The 17,155-nt window shown below is 43.2% G+C and overlaps 1 protein-coding gene across 1 annotated transcript in view; it reads right to left on the bottom strand.

Moving 5' to 3' along the window:
- Nucleotides 1-4,256: 4,256 nt before the first annotated feature.
- Nucleotides 4,257-17,155, bottom strand: part of ANKRD33B (ankyrin repeat domain 33B) — a 42,557-nt gene continuing 29,658 nt past the window's right edge. Inside the window, exons 3-4 of the mRNA XM_056484458.1 lie at nt 14,031-14,171; nt 4,257-7,364 (exon numbers count right to left, since the gene is read on the bottom strand). Coding sequence (XP_056340433.1) covers nt 6,514-7,364; nt 14,031-14,171 — 992 coding nt within the window. The 3' untranslated portion in view covers nt 4,257-6,513. The remainder of the gene's footprint in view (nt 7,365-14,030; nt 14,172-17,155) is intronic.

Genomic DNA, 17,155 nt, shown 5'->3' with positions numbered 1-17,155 from the left:
GCAGGGGCTGTGATCCTCAAAAGACAGTGCTGAATTAAAGATTAAGCCAGTGTTTTACTTGATGGAAAGAGAGCAGTTCTCTGTGGAGGATGGTGACAATGCAGCTCTTACCCAGCGCTGCATGTGGGGTTTGAGATTTCCCCAAATCCAAATGACAGAGCAAAGCTGCAGTGTGCTGCTGGGATGGTGTGAAGGGAAAGATCCCTGGCAGCTGTGAGCCATGTTAATGAAAGGGACACTGGTAATTAGCTGAAGGTGAGCACGAGGCACTGAGCAGCTCCAGGAGATGCCATTGAACGCTGTGGGTGAGTAAAGCGATGAGTAAAAGGGCAACAGGAACCTGCTTGGAAAAACGGGAGCTGCAAGGAAACCAGCACGGGTCAGCAGAGAGCCCAGTCAGAGCCTTCCCCAGGTCACAGGTGTGGCAGGGCAGCTCTCTTTGCTGGGAACAGCACACTTCAGCTGCCACAGCTCTCTGCATGGAAAATGAATTCAGGATCAGTGATTTATATCTCTGTAACCACAAACTGGTTCTGATTGGTCAAGTGATTATCAGCCTGATTGAAACCAACCCAAGAGAGGCTGTGCACATTAGTTCAGCTTAACTTTTCAGTTAAAACAGTTCAGTTGGGGTTTTTTTTTTGGTGTGAACTCACCGTGGTAGCTGCCTATCTCTTCATTGGACAGCTGACACACAGCACCTTTTCCTTGGCTTTCTCCGAGCACAGTATCCTAGTCTGTCATGCAAATCCTAAAACAACTGAGAGTATTTAAGGCTCATAAGTGGGCAAATTGCTGGGCAAGAATGTGGATCCCTAGAATGTGGAGGATGCAATTTGAGTGTACAACCAGAAGTGTCCATCAGTCACCGTGAGATGGCCACCAACACAGAGCAGAGCCTGGTTCTTGTGGCTCAGCCTGTGGTACCCAACAGTTTCTCCTGGCAAAGAGCAGGTGCAGATTCTCATGAGGGCTGGAAACCCTTCAGAAGCCTAAAAAGGCTCTTGCAGAAGACCTGGGAAACCACAGGCAAACACTGTGCCCATGAACATTAAAAAAAAAAAAAGCATAATGCAGTTAATCATGCGAAGAATAAACCCCACATTTTTCAAAAGCCACAAGCGAGAAACTGATCAAGTAAAACACCCACAAAGTGTTTTTATAAACATGTTAGGGGAATTTCTGCTCGCTAAGCAAATTTTTGAGACCCAAAGTTTAGTTTAATATGGCTGGTGTGTTCGTTTCTATTGCTCACCAAACAAATGTTTATTTCACTCATATGAATACACTTCAGGAGGCTGAAACTGCAGCTCTTTGAAAAGGATACCAGGCAGTCAAAGACCACATTTCCCTTGCACAGAAGTTGGGTAAATGCAGCATGACAACTATTCCACTACACTTCCCTGGGAAAGCAGCCAAGCTGATAATGCAGCACGTCTGCTTTCAGTACAACTATGTTTGTATATTCTTTTGAAACACTGCTTCACCTTGGTTTGGACCAGAACTTTTAGTGGGGCCATTACTTGAATTCCCCATTTACTTATTGATTTTTGTCCCATTAACACTCTCACACAAAAATGCAGAGCACCCCCACACTACTGGCTTCTGTAGAAAGCTGGCTTCAGCATAGTGGCAGCAAACACAAGGAAATCTTAACTCCCTGCTGCTGCATGTGGTGTGAAAGTAAATATTTTATCACCTTTGTCAGCAGAAAGCTGTGCAGAGACACTCAGGAAGCACCTCTGGTGGTTAGCACGGCTCTGAGCTACTTCAGTTACTATGGCACCAAGAGTAAAAACCCCATTGGCACGCACAGGCACATGCACACACATGGAGCAGAGGTCTTCCAGCAGTTCCTGTGCCCCTTTCCTGATCCACATTTACAGGAGCTCGCTGCTCCACCAGTGCCTGGTGAGAAACCACTGAATGCACCCAGGATGGCACCTGTGAGAGCAGCTTTTGCACATCTGCCTCTGGAGCGTTTCTGTTCATTTTCTATCTGTTTGGGAGGAAAGCAGCACTGTCATTCATGTGGGAAGCTGCTACAATGAGGAGGGGAGAATGAACCACCTGAACCCATTTTCACAACCTCTTCTGTTTCCCTGAGAGACTACTGAAACAGAAGCATTTGGCCCACTAATTATCCACAAACCTGTGCACAGTTTTATAGATGTAAAAGCATGCTGCAACCATTGTAAATTCAAATGTGCCAAGAGAAGTGGCAAATTTAAACCTGACTAGGCAAAATGAATGTGCATAATAATTTTAATTATCCAATGAAGTACAGTTTTCACATAATCCCCTGCCTCTTCCCATGCAAGTGCTCCATAGTGTTCAGTGAAAAGGCAGCTGGTCTGTTTTCTCTTTGTAGCCTCCATAATATACCCCGAATGATTTGTTCCTCTTACACAACAATTATTTAATACTGGCTTTTTGAGAGATGGTCATCATTAACATATTTAACTGCTCCACATTATCATAAGAGGTAAGAGGCTTTTTATATGTATATGTGTTAATAATATATGTTAAAAAAATTAAAATTATGTATGTATATGTATGTTTTACATATGTATCTCATTATTACTTTATATATGAATGATGTTTATGTGTGCCTGTGTTATTACCTGTAGGTAGTTTTATAGGTATGGTTAAACGTAATACCATGTATAATTAAAACAACTTAATGATATAGGTGTTTATATAGGTGGGGAATTGATTTGGAGCATCCAGTTTACCAAGTCTGGGATATCCTTATTTAGGATATTTAGCACATCTCAGTCTCAGCATGGATTTGGCTGATGTCATTTATACTTCCCAGTGATCAGCAGCTCCACAGCCAAAGCCAAAAGGGTCCAGAGTTCACAAAATTTTTCCATAAATCCTGGATTTAGCTGTACGTAGGAATTCTCGAAACAGAAGAAAATTCCTTTTCTCTAGAAGGAGATCAGTTGAGCCTTCTAATTTTCCAGGCTTCTTTTTTAATACTGGGACTGGGTGATGGGGAAGGTGGTGCCTTCCAGGAGGAAGGCTACTGGGAGCCCCCATGCCAAAGCTCTTCCTCACCAGAGTTGACAGCACAATATAATTGTAGAGAATGTTGGGAAGCAGTTGGAATTTCACCCTCCACTGCCACTGTTGTTAAATCCCTGTTAGTGCAGGTACTGCAGAACTAAATCAGCCATGGGGCTGGGAGCTTCCTGGGAGCAACCTGGTGAGATGTTGCCAGGGGACCAAGACAAGGAATGGCTGTGATGGCAGACACAACACTCCAGTACATTCTTCCCCCCAGTGTGCCACACTACAGCTTGGCACTGAAAGCAGCTAGAAAACCTCCCTCTGCTCTAGGAATTAATGTCCCTTTTCCCTCTGAGGAGCATCTTTCTGCAGCAGCACCTCTGCCTTCCCTCAGGGGCTCCAGCTGCCAGGAGGTGCTGCCAAGGGTTTGCTTGCTCTGTTTTAGGAGGTAAACTGTGCTGCTTGAGTGACCAGGAGCAACCTGAAGTGCAGCCACTATTGCCTGGGATTTCATAGTTATGGATCTCTTGGGGGAAAAAAATGCACAAAAAAACATAGATCAAACCACTCTATTTGTGCTGAAGTCCAACAGAAATCAAATCCCCCTTGGCAGCAGCAGCTGAAGGAGGCAGATGGCTGAAAGCAAGCCAGGTGTGCCTCCTCCTCCACTGTGCTCTGTTTTCAACAGGTTTCAGGAAGTGTTCTGTGGGAGCTTTGCCCACTGCAGCCTCCAGACAGGTAAGATAAACAGCAAGTGAGGGGTGCAGCCTTTAGGGTGAGGAGAGTCCTGAAGAGGGGAAGATAGCTGGGGAGCAGTGAGGCAGCAGGGGAGGAATGCAATGAGGACACAGAGACCTGTGGCCTGCACTGCCAATACTAGCAAGTGCAAAGCTTTTACACAGATGACCCAAGTGCAGTCACACTCTCTGCAAGGATACAGGGAGGCCACCTGCTTGCAGCAGAGCAACATGGACACAGGCCAGCAAAGCAATGACTTCTCTCTCCAGCAAGATGACAGCAAAAACCTGATGGGAAACAAAAGTAATAGTTTTCCTTAACTCCTAGGGAAAAATTCACAAGGAGTGGAAGTTAATCCACAATCACTCCTTCCAGAGAAACCAAACTGCTTTCAGGTGATGCTGATGAGTCCTTTGGTGAAAGTGAATGGGTTTTTAGATCCACTGGAAGTGAAAGGCAGCACCCCCAAACCCCTATGAAGAATGAGGGTGCCAAATCAGTTTAACAGCTTCTGCCTCTTTTAATGGAAATATCACATTTATGCACATAAACACAGTAAAGTACAAAGGATTAGAAAACAGGCTTAATTCCCAGCCCCTAATTCTAGCATACTGTACGTTAATCCCTGAGAGAACCTGTCAATTGTCAGTCTCTTGCAGGTGGTACTGAAAGTGCAAATTCAAGTGCTCAGCTGCAGTACAGGTTGCTTTTCAGAACCAAATCTGAGTGCTAAATCTTCAAAACCCTGGGTTGGCAGTAAACAAAAATTAACAATTAAACCATTCAATCCAGTATACCAATTTGAACTCTATCCTGATACCTTTGTCACAGACAGCCAAAAGATTGTCTTCATACTTTCCAAAGAAATGAGTTCAGCTTGTATTCTACTCACCCCAAAGCCATTGCAAAATTAGTGCCTATGAACTGCACAGCACTGATGCACTTGCAGATTAAAATGCTCTTCATATTCCCAGGACTGGGCAAGTCTATTGGCAGGTGCATATTCCTCCATCTCTGACCTAGGAGGCTTCCTGGCAGTGCAGTCTGGCAAGCACAGAAGTACAAAGAACAGGCTGCATGGAAAAGTCCTTGTTTCCCACATCTGTCCTAACCTCTGTCAGAACCCTGCAGACAGGATTTGGCAGTGCTGATCTGGCATTAGTTTTCAATCAACTGAATTTATTTCTCCCATGACATGCACAGTTTCATTACAAATTCAGTGGGACTGTGGCCAGCCTTCGTGCTGTGGGAATACAGGATGGAAAAGTTTTCCCTCTCTTTAATTGAGGGGAGAAACTGGTGACAGCAGCAGCTGCCTGGGCTCCAGTACAGCAACACCTTCAGGAGGACACACTGCAGCACATTTCAGTTCAAATATGTGCAAAGCCTGAGCAAAACCTTGCCCTGAGCATGTGCTCTATGCTGTTTGCTCTACTTCGATGAGTGTGGTCTTTCTTCAGCAAGCAGCAGGTTCACAGCCCTTCCTGACCAGGATTTGCCAGGGCTTGCTGTTCAGGCTGACTGCTGGTGCAACCAGAGGAACCCTCAATGTGGAGCACAAAAACCTGCAGCAACCCGTGGGAACTGCCACTTGGAGATGCACTTCCATACTAGGGAAGGTTTTCTCCCAGTGTAGAGACAGAGGGGTGAGGTACTGCCTTCTTTGGGCACCCAGAGGTGTCATACCAAAGCTTACAGTGACATTTGGCCACCTCAGTGGCTGGGCTGCATAGTACTGCACCTCTGACTGGGTGTTCACAGCATGCAGCTGCACTTGACACCTGGGAAAGTTGCTTGAACTGCTGAAAACTGCATAATATTCTGGCTATATTCTGGAAAGGCTCACAATAAACCTGGTGAGTTTATTAAAAAGAAATTTAAATATCAACCTAAAAAATATATCCACTGTGCTTCACCATCTCCCTTATTTCACAGTTAAAAGCAATGACAAAAAATTCCCTGAGACTAAAGAGGAGACAACAGATAATAGATAAAGGAAAATCTAGCAGGGCAAATCTTAGGTGATGGTGGCAATCAAAAATTGTCTCATCTTCCATGATTCTTCAGAGAAATCAGTCCCTGCACCTGATTTATACTTGCAGAAGATGTGAATACCTCAACTGCAGAGAGATTTCATATTAAGCCCTTTTTTAGATTCAACAGAGCAAACAATAGCATTAAGAACTGCATCCATACAGACTGTATAGACCTGTAGGGTTTAATACCTGCACTTAAAATCTGTTTACTGGAATAGAAATAAAGTGCTTAGTATATCCAAAACAATTGTAGATCTGGATTTTCACTGCCAACCAACACTGTGGTAAATTTTAAATTTTTAATTATTACTATAAACCTTTGCAATATATCTACCTAAGGAAGGAGAGGGAGGAATGTCTAGTGTCAAAAACACAACTCCTTAATTTTGTCCATTACAAAATGGACAAACACAGAATACAATCCTTTCAAGCATATCTTTCAAGCTGTTTCACAGTCATTCACCAGGAGCTGGAAAAACAGGAATCCACAAGAGGACTGCACCACTTAGACTGGTAAACCTAGTAAATCTTCCAGCTCCAAACACATTCCTGCTCCACCATCAGACGTGCTGTAGCACAGCCCTTGCTGCATTTCTGCTCCTTAGAGGCCATGGCTCAGTATTCCAGCTCCATGAGCAGTGGGATGCACGAAGGCATTCCGTCTGTTATCTTATAGGATAACAAGACTAGCGGCTCAAGAACCTTCTCAGCAGCTGCCTTTGGATCAGGTCCTGCTCTGGGCAGGAGACACCTGCCTCGGCCTTTGAGCCTCTGCTGCTCTGTTCTTCTCCTGCTCCTCGGCCTTCCTGCGCTCCTCTTTCAGCTCCTTGTACCTCCATTTGGGAATCTGCAGGTAGGGGTCGTCCTTGGCGCTGCTCCTCCTTCGGGCCTTCTCAGGCTGGAAGGTGGGTGGGGGAGCCTTGCTGACTCGGACCTTGGGGATGACGAAGCCCGGCCGGACGCTGCTGCGCCGCAGCAGGTGGAGCGGCAGGAGGCTGGCTTTCCTCGTGGCCACGGTGCTCACCTGGGACATGGCAACGCTGATGGGCTGCAGGCTGGCTCGGCGCTCCCTCTTCTTGGGAACCACCGTGACTCTGGAGTTCTGGAAGAGCTTCTCGTAGCTGCTGACGTGGTCTTTGTCTTGCGATCGGATCTCCTCTGCTCTCTGCTTCCTTAGGATTTCCTGCACGGCCGGCCTGCGTTTCCCCACGCAGGGCGGGCTGCCTGGGCACACGGTCCGGCACGCCAGAGCCACGAAGGGACTTGCCAGGCTCGTTGTCACCTTCACCATGTGGTCGAGGACCCCGTCCTCTTCTGGGCCGTAGAAAGAGCGGAACGAGACAGCTGCCCTCACGCACTCAGAAATCTTCTGCAAACAGCTTTTTGGCTCTGCAGCCTTGGCAAGGAGTTCCTTCATTTTTGGCCATTCTGGTTTATATTGATCAGAAAACTGTTCTGCGCATGGCCTGTCCATCAGCTTCTGCATGATGAAGGCAGACTCTGATCTTCCCGTGAAACAAGCCCATTCCCATGAAGTCAGTCCACGGCTTGGGTCAGTTGCATGAACATTTGCCCCTCAAAAGAAAAAGGAAAACAATTAGTGTAAACTAATTAAACCACCCACATTTCTGTTGCTGTGATCAGAGGTTAGTCTGGCAGATCCCTGCAAGAAAATGTCACATAAAATACACAATTGTGTCCAAATGGACATGCAATACGGACAGATCTGGTTCCTGGCTTTATGAACTCCTTATTTATTTAAAACAAAGTAAAATACATTTAGACTGCATAAATGAAATTATCTTGAAATTAAAAATAATGAAATAATGAATTTCACCTGCATTTAATCTTGACTGCCATTTTAGTATCCATTCACTTGAACTCGTAAGAAAAGAGTTACAGGTATGGAAAGAAACAATTCTCTACACAGAAATCCTTCCCCATATAGAATAGAGGACTTTGTACTGGTCATTTCCACTTGGAAGAAAGGTCTTAGGCTAATGATCACAAGTTCCATGAAAATATCCACTCACTGCTCACTAGGGGTAAAAACAGCAAATGAAATACAATAAATTCCCTTAAAAACATTAAAAATGAAAAAAAAAAAAATGTATAAAAAAAAGGGAAATAGAGGAAACAACAAATTTGCAATTCCTGCTCTCTTATGTCTGAAAAGACCTCATAGAATCAGGAAATGTCGAGAAGATGGTAACAAGGGTGATCAAATATAAGGAAAGTTTCCATTAATGTCAAAGAGTGGATAATGGGTGAGATGTACCTTCAGTCTGAGCCCAGAACAACTGTTCTCATCTACCTGAGATTACCAACCCTAAGGAAATGAAGTAATTGTTAGCCAAAATACTCTGCTATTGCCAAGTGGACCACCCACAAGAGGCAGCTGGGATACAAGCTACACAGCAGAGGCTTAGACATTTAAAGTGTTGTGTCCAGGAAGGACATTATTTCTAGTGGTCTATCCTCTTCCCGTTCCCAGTTTATGATCTTTATCTCTCCAATTCTGATGTCTATCCCCCTCACCACTCTTTTTTTCCCCATATATTTCTGCATCCTTTTCCATCTTTGCATTCATTTTGATCTCTCCATCTTCCTGTAAGACCCCACACCATGGCTTTTGCCCTTGCTCTTCATTCTTTCATTTTCAAGTGGAGTTACACTCTTCCAAGGCACTTTGATGCTTGAAGAGAGGATACAAGAGTAACAGGAAAAGAAGGCATCCTAATCTGCTCTATGGTATCCTTTACAACTTCTTTAGTACTGTATCCACATTCCATGGCAACCAGAAAATCAAAGGGAAGTCCCCCCATATTAGGGTGGGACTGTGGACATTTATCAAGGAGGGTGGCATGTACCCAGTCCTGCTCACAGAGAAGAGCTCTGCAAAGGACACAGGAAGCTCAGTTCAAAGTGCACCTGTAAGAATTGCAGCAGAACAGTGAGCAGCAGCAAGTGGTTTTGGAAGCTGAAGTCGACAGGATGCTGTTGTAAATACCCAGCAGATTACAGCTGATGAATGCTAAAGGATACAAAAGACCTGTCCAAAAACTGGCTTGATGGCACCAGTTAAAAAGAATCTCAGAGACGTGTCAAGGACTTGACAATTGGCACCATATCCTGTGCCTTGCATCCAAGTGATCCTGGGCACACCACCTGGGCACACACATCTTGATGTTTTACAGTACAGGTGTGAAGGTGAAAGAATGAAAGCAATGGGAGAATGAGTGAATACTCTCTGGTGTCAGGCAGGCAGGTTCTTAAGCTGAAAATCCTTTGGTTCGTATTCTGCCTTTGAACTTTGACTGATCTCAGAGGGAGCTTTGCATGCTCCAGTCTGCAGACTGTTCAGCAGATCTGCACCACATTCCCTGGGACAAGCACGGGCACTTTGCCCAGCTGCCTTCAACATACTGAGCTCTGCAACATTCAGTCATGGTTTACTCATGTCTCTGGCCCTGCAGATGATTTCTGGGTTTCCTGAAAGAGTTTAAAGCTGGGATACAAAGAACATTTGATTAATTGAAGGGCTTCTTTACCAGATGAAGGACCATTTTCAAACAGCCAACAGATGTTGACTTACACAAATCTTGTCACAAAAGTGACAGACTATCCCATTGCTTTGCAAGAAGGAGATATCCAGAGATCTGAGGGAAAGACCAGAGAACACCATGACAATTTTTTTTTCCAGTGGATTACCTTGAAGACAGAATTTCAAAATAAAATAAGGAGGATTTGATATAAGGAGAAGCAACCAAAAACCAGTTTGTGATGGGTTCAGTGTAACCTTTCCCACAAAGGATGTTTTGTCATTACAGGAAAATAAAGGCAAAAAGAGAGCAAAGGGAAAGTGATAAAAACCTCAACTTTATTAAGTTAACTCATAAGTCTCTGAGAAAATCCCTAAAGGGAAAATGCTGGAGACACAGATCAAGAATGGATGTGGATGGAGACACCCTAAGTAAAACAGCTGATCACAGTTTAAGTGCAATTTAAGTTAAATTTGCAGAAAGGACCACTCAGAGCATCAGGGCACTGCAAGGAGTCAAACATGGGGCCTGGATTGGAAGGCAGAAAGGAGCCAAAGAGGAGGAAGAGTCAATCAAATCAAGGAGTCCAGAGAGAGCTGTGGATTTGAAGAAAGGATTGCAAGATCTCAGAGGCAGAATGGTTTGATGAAGTTCATGACCGAATAAATTACAGATAAATCAGTGAGAGGAGTGGAAAAGACATACCAACACCTGCCCTCCTGCTTCACTAACCTGTTTATGAACCTTCCTACCCAAAGTTCCTATCTTTGAATCTCTCTTGTCTCAGGCTAGCCTCTTTCCCTGGTCCCTTCTTAACACTTGCCTGAGTTTGAGCTCCTTCCCAAAAGAGCTGACTGCGACTGTGCCAAATTATGTGGAAGTTGTTTCCTTGATGTACATGTAACAGGCAAGGAATTAATACAGGAAGAACAGCAGCTAAAGGAATTGTCTTCAAATACAAAATTTAATTCTCAGCTTGTAAACAAGCAAGAGGTATAGACAGCTGCTTGCCATTATCTTCAAGAAAAAGTCATTCCAGTTCTGATATGGTGCTACTAGGAGAATTTGGAGCAGAGCAGTTCAAAAAGAACAGTGTGAGAAAGTGCTCAATGGGGGCTCCCCACCTTTGCTTGGGAGCTGCTCTCAGCTCTGGTCCTTGTCTGGGCTGTGCCTGGCCACGTGCCCTGCTGGTCTGGACCCTGATCCACAGACTTAATTTCTTGTTTGACCTCAGACCTACCTTGTCTTTCTGAACTTGCCCTTGTCATCATGGACTTTCCAGGCAATCACTGCAGTGCTGCCTGATCCAGGTTATTGTCACAAGCCCTGCCACATTCTTTAAAGAAGCACTTTTGTTGATATTGATGAGCTGGTGCTGTCACCTTTGGCTCACCTTCCTTGGAGAACTAGCCCCTTCTTTCTGACAGATGGGTCCCCAGGTGTTTTGGAAACTCTATCTCAGAAAACAATACTACAAAGTATTGAAATCCCAGCCTTTCAACAGAAATCAATATTTGTACCTTGTATCACAAAATGTCTTCTAGGGCATGGTTTGCCATAGTTTTATTGATTTTCAGTATAGATCAGGAGACATTCCTGAACAAACTTGTCATTCAGCAGAATTCCTTATCTGGGATATACATGAGTGATCATGTCCCTTTGTAAATGTAAATGATAGCAGTCTTATTGAAATAATTGTCATTTCAGTGTAACTATAGCCTGCAAGTTTTCTTTCAGGAATGCTGCACTTGCCACTTGCCTTGCTTTTCCTAGAAGTTTCCCTGAAGTTCATTTTCAGCACAATTTATTTGAATACACGTACTCCTTTAGGATATAATACCCTATTTTATTAAGACTTCATGTCCTTTTGAGATGGAGAGCTGGCATCTTGATTTTAAAGACAAGGGCTGAGGAAGCTCAGGCATCTGTTACCAGCCTATTTCATGGTGTTTAAAACCCAGTCTCCAGATCCAGGGCCACTCCAACAACATTACTAAAGCAGCACTGAGTTTACACTGGAGATTTCAGCAGGGCTTGACACGTGAGTAACAACCAGCATTTCTGGCTGGCTCTCCTGATAAGTGCTGGCAGCAGCACGGAGCTGGCAGAGCATCAGCCTGTGACAAACTGCCGGGGGGAGACCGGGGCCTTCACCCGTCACAAACAGCAAACCCATGTTCCAAGGGCTCCCTCTGAAAGAGCAATGCTATGGCCAAGTGTCTCAGGGTGCCCTAATCTTGTAGTGATTGACCTTGGCCCCCCTCCATGAACTCAAATTTCAGAAAGAGCAGTCACTTTGGCAATCCAGCTCCGACCATCTGTCACACGTTGCTGTTACCTCTTTCCCCATCTGACTGTGCTGAATCCATGTTAAGGCAGCTAGGAAGGTGAGTTGTTTTGCTTTGCTGACCTCCTGCCTTGCCGTAAGTAGCTGGCCATCAGCAGAGGTCTTATCCAAGCCACTGAACAAATACTGGGTTTAAAAACCTCCTGGCTGTAACTTTTTTCTAAACACACACAACTGCTTTGTAGCTGTGCCAAGTAGACCCACAGCTGATTATAGGTGTTTCCCCTCTATGTTGTCATGCATTTTTACATTTTAATATTGAATTTTGCTGTCCTATTTTCGAAATCAATTCTTTCACCAAATCTTTTAATAAATTCTTTTACTATCTTCAGCTCCCTAGTACTTCAATGCCAGCACCCACACAGTGTCCCTTAAGTCCCAAACTACTTCTAAATCCATTCTGAATGAAAATTTCCCTCCTTCTCTCTCTCCATTTCACTAGACTGTGCAGTGCTAAAAAATACTCAGATATTAAAATGGGTGCAGGAAATTTACCACACTTCCTTTGTGGCCCCTATTTTGAGCTGAAAATGTGAGGAACAGCAAGTACTCTCTGAAACTGCAATTTAGAAAATCAAAAATATATTAACTTGTCAGATCTTTAGTTGGTGGATGATCTTTGGTATTCTCATTGTCTCTGATGCAAAAACAGGCTGATAAAACTTTCTGTAGGCAAACTTAAGATGGAGGATAAAAAAGCCATTTTCTGGCTGTCTAAAGTTTGTTCTCCCCAGTATTCTGTTTTGTTATGAATCATGGAAACAAGAAGTGGCTATTCAGATGTTAAAGGCAGCAGCCACAGCAGTGAACGTTGATAATGATACTTTTAATATAAGAATCAGAATAACAAGTACGGAGTTATTTACATAGCTGAAAGGTTATAGAACAGCTTCTAGTGACCCAAACAGAAAGAACAATCTTGCCTCCGATCTCTAATGATAATAAGAGGTCATGACACCATAAGGCCAATTTGACAAGTCAGAAAATCATAGAATTGAAGTTTCATTTTAAGTGATGATTTATGACACTCACTGGAAAATTCTGAGTCCAGCAAGTGCATCTGTTTCTAGCAGTGTTTGAGCTCTGACAGTAGTTTCATAATTTTTTGTCATAAAAATTTAAAATAAATAAATGATCCAATTCCTAAGCCTTTGTTCCAGAGTGAGAGGCTACAGAACCTAGCAGAAAATAACACACCAGTTACTACATCATGTTTTCTGTGCCATGTCAATGTTTAGAAACTGCATATTATGAAATGAAGTATTGTAATATCACTATGCTTGATAAAATCCTGCAACTTAAAATACTCTGATTATTAAGGGTTAGACTCTTGTAACAGCAAAATCACTGAAATTAACTCCTTATTCAAGATCTCTCTCAATGAAATGGACCTGTAGAACTCTTGATCTAGACAGTAACAATATTCATATGCTATTTGTTATTATTTCCACAATATTTAATTTGTGTCATGTATTTGCATCTGAAAAACAAGAATATATACTAATACAAGCTAGTTACTTAATTATTATATAATAGTTTATATACCAATTACTTAATTTAAAAAAACCATACAATATTGTGTATGAAAGATGCTGTATGTTTGGACTGCTCTTGTAGAGGCTGTTGCCCCTCAAGGGGCTTTCTGAGTCTCCTCTCCAGGACCCCTTCTCCTTGAAATGCAATACAGCTGGAAATTCAACAGCAGACAAGAGCCAAGAGCAAGAAACATAATTCCTGTTCTCAGTTGTGAAGAGAGACAGGTGGGCAGAGAGAGACTTGCTCACTCCCACAGCTCCCTCCTTGCAGCAGACACAGACCTGATGGTGCCCTGTTGTCCATAAACCTGGAGACCAAACGCAGAGCTGTAGAGGCATTAACAAAAAAATAATCATCAAATTTCCCCCCAGTGTTCCCTGGTGGGATGTGGCTCCTGACAGGAGCTGGAGCCCCCAGAGCTTTCCAGTCCCCACCACAGTTCAAGGCAAAAACAGAGGTCTGGCTGCGGTCCCACCCTGGCACTGTCACACACAGAGATGGCAGCAAGTGACCTGCATGGCTTTGCCACCTGTGTCCTGGATTTCATTAACTCCTGTTCCACACATTTTGATGATCCTGCTCCCCCGATTCTCCTGGAGTCAATAATCTCACCCTCAGAGCTCTAGGAGAGCTCCTGGGTGAGTTTGTATGAGCAAACTGAGTGGTCCTGCAGCACGTACCTTGACTATGGCTTATTTAAAAGCTGCACCCATTTCCAGCGAGGGCTGTACCACTGTTCTCAGAGCAAACATCCCAAGAGCAGTTTCTTGGTAGTTGCTGGATGGTGACAAAGAAGAAAAAAAGCACTTTGCATACCTGCCATCATCAAGGCCTTCACACATTCCGTTCGGCCCTGCATTGCAGATTTCATCAGGGCTGTGAATCCAAATGCATTCCTCTTCTCAATATCGAGCCCAGGAAAATAGTTCAACAAATAGTTTGTAATGGTTATGTGCCCTTTAAAGAAATAAAAAAGCAGATAAAATTTGTCTTACAATGCAGGTGCTGTCTCAAGCATAAACCAAATATTAATTCCTGCAGGTCTGATAACTGGAAAATGCAGATAATTAATAAGATGTCTTTTCTTTGTGTCCTCTTTCACTCATTGCAGGTCTTCAGCCTTAGGGTTAAGTGGTCCTGACTTGTGCCACACTACTGGGATAGGAGGTGGAAAACCTGGGTTCCCACCTTCTCTCAAATTGCTCTCCTTTCTGAAAAGTCAGTTTAAGGTAAGGGAATAATTGAAGACCAGAAGTGGTCACTCTGAGGTGGCAAGGGAGCAGCACTGCAGAGGGAATCCCTACAGTTTATGGAAGGAAGGTCCATCACCAGGGACAACTGATTGCAGAGGTTCAGCTTTTTTCCTCCCCTGGTAAATTTGAGCCTCAAAATCATGGTGCTTCATTAAAAAGTGCTGACTGCACATAGTTGCTCCAGCCAATAATGCTATCAAACCATGCCAGGCCTGATACAAACAAAAGGAATATTTTGTGTAGGATCCCACATTATTTTTCCAGCTGACAGTGTAAAGCCACTTGTCGACTCTCCTGCAGTTGGAAAATGGGATTGATATTCAGTTTTTGTAGTAAAATCAATTATTTAAGTTCTGTTTCTAAAGGCAACTGTTGTTGCCATTCATGTGCCTTGTATGCCAGGACAACTGGCATACAGTTAAGGCACTGATACAAGGCTATACTGAGGAGCTGAACACATCTCTGGCTAAATGGTTGGAAGACCAATGAAGATACCAAATCTTCATAACTGGACTATCAGATATAAAATATCTAGTGCCATTATGACTCATTCAAAACAGTTTTCCCTTCACTTGTCAATCACTTAATGATGCTCTGATGCTCCATAAAATAATGCCGTCTGTCAGGCAGCTGCAACAATCACAATTCAATTAGTAGGAGCTGTAAAAATATTCTCTCATCTCACTCTGCAGACCAGCTGACTATTCTGTAATGTATGCCATTCAAATTCATCTAGAAATGTTACTGAAGCAGATTATCGTTCATACAGGACAATTTTTAAAGTCTGTAGCATCACATCTGTTGTAGATTTCATCAGCGACCACTTTGTACCAACACAGTCCTCCATTCACTTTGAAAAGCAAGTTAAGAACATCTTTACCAATTAATTTGTGTTGCAGGTGCTACTCTTTCTCTCCTATAATTTTTTGACTCTGTTACCTTTCTGCATAACTGTAGACTCCCATGAAACCTGAGCAGATGTAGAGATCAGATGAGCAACTCCAGAGCCAGAGAAAACAAAATAAAAAGCTCCCTGTACCTTGTGCACTCCAATGAGAATTAAATATAAAGATACAGCAAACCACAAAAGCTGAACAAAGCAAAAGTGAACTGGGTTCAGGGCAGGATCAAGTAACCTGGTCCTGCTTACTCAATACAGAGGTTTCAGCTTTACTGATTCTATGGCATAAAATCAAATCCTAGCAAGGAATCAGATGCTACTGGGAGAATCTTTGGGCCCAGATTATTTTGCAGGACATGCTCTGATTCAATGATGTAAAACATGTGTCTTCATGAAGGTTTTGGAACAGTTGAAATCCTACTTTTTGACCACAGAAACCTGAGACAAACTGAAACAAGTAGAAATAATAAGATGGAAGAGTTTTCAGCAGCAATTACATCACTAAAGATGTTCTTCCCTTTGCCAACAGCATAATTACAGTAAGAGAAGTTTTGCAAATCTGGGCTGATCCAAAGAATTAATCCTGAAAGACCTTGCTTAACCAAAACTCTCCAGGGGACCAGAAATGGCCTCAAATGAGACAGAAAAGAAAAATATCAGCAGTACAAAAAGAAAGAAAAGTTTTAAGAAGTTTGTGATTCCCAGAAGTTTTGTGTCTCAGGGATCCCTGAAAAACACTTCAGTTTTAATCTGGAGGATCTTCTGTCCTCTGAGGTTTGCTTCAGATTTCCAGTTCAAACAGATATCAAATTCAAAGCAAAACTCAGAGCTGCCAAGTCTTAGTTCAATCCCTGTCATATTCTTTTGATTTGATGCCATGAGGTTTGCTTTGGTTCTCCTGTGTCTGCGTGAACAAGCAGCCTGTACCTAAATTGCAAACTGGATGAGCCTCCTGTGATGTAAAATCTGCTATGAAAGCTGGATGCAGCCCTAAAATAAACGAGCCTGGGCTCAGCCCATTTGGTGATACTGAATTCAAAGCAGGCTCTTGCTCTTTGCAAGCCAGATCTGCTTCCTACCAGAGCTGGCATGCTAAGGGTTCATTTCTCCCTGAGAGCCACATTTAGAGATCAGCACAGATGTCTGTAATAGCTTAATTCACTTAATTGCTGCCATAAAGGAAAGGCCTGTAATGATGACAGCATTACCTAATAATCTGTGTAATACAGGCAGAAGGATAAGCTGCAGAGTAAGGAAGACCCCCCTGTCAAATAACATTTCTCTCCTGAATTGTACCTGCAAAAGGCTTCTGCTTGGCCTGTGGGTGGTGAATGCTTTCTCACAGATGGATGGAACTAAGGACACCCAGAAGGCTTTATCCTCTGGGTGTTTTAGGTGTTTGTGTTCTCATGTCTTTCTTAATAAACAGAAACTGGGATAACTTCCAATTTTGTGTTCCCAGCTCTACAGCCTTGCCCCAAACTGGCAGCTGTAACATAAAACATCTATACTTTGCAAGCAAATACAACTCCCTCTGAACACCAGTGCATGCCAATTACTATACACTGATGTAGCTATGTCCCCATAAGCAGCAGAACTGAGAAAAAAAATGTAATTTTCCTTCTTATCGCTATTTTCTAAAAAATCACTCTCCTTCTTCTGTTTCTTTCCACTTGTTATTTCAATCACTTGTTTGTATTGATGTCCCATTTTTTTCCTTGCATTGTCCTTGTAATGATGTTTAATTATTTTGCTTCTGCTTCAAAAGCATTACCACCCATTTCTGG

This window comes from Oenanthe melanoleuca, chromosome 2 (assembly GCF_029582105.1).
Source record: "Oenanthe melanoleuca isolate GR-GAL-2019-014 chromosome 2, OMel1.0, whole genome shotgun sequence".
Taxonomy (NCBI): domain Eukaryota; kingdom Metazoa; phylum Chordata; class Aves; order Passeriformes; family Muscicapidae; genus Oenanthe; species Oenanthe melanoleuca.
Note: the sequence above shows the minus strand (reverse complement) of the source record. Positions and strands in the feature narration are given on the sequence as shown.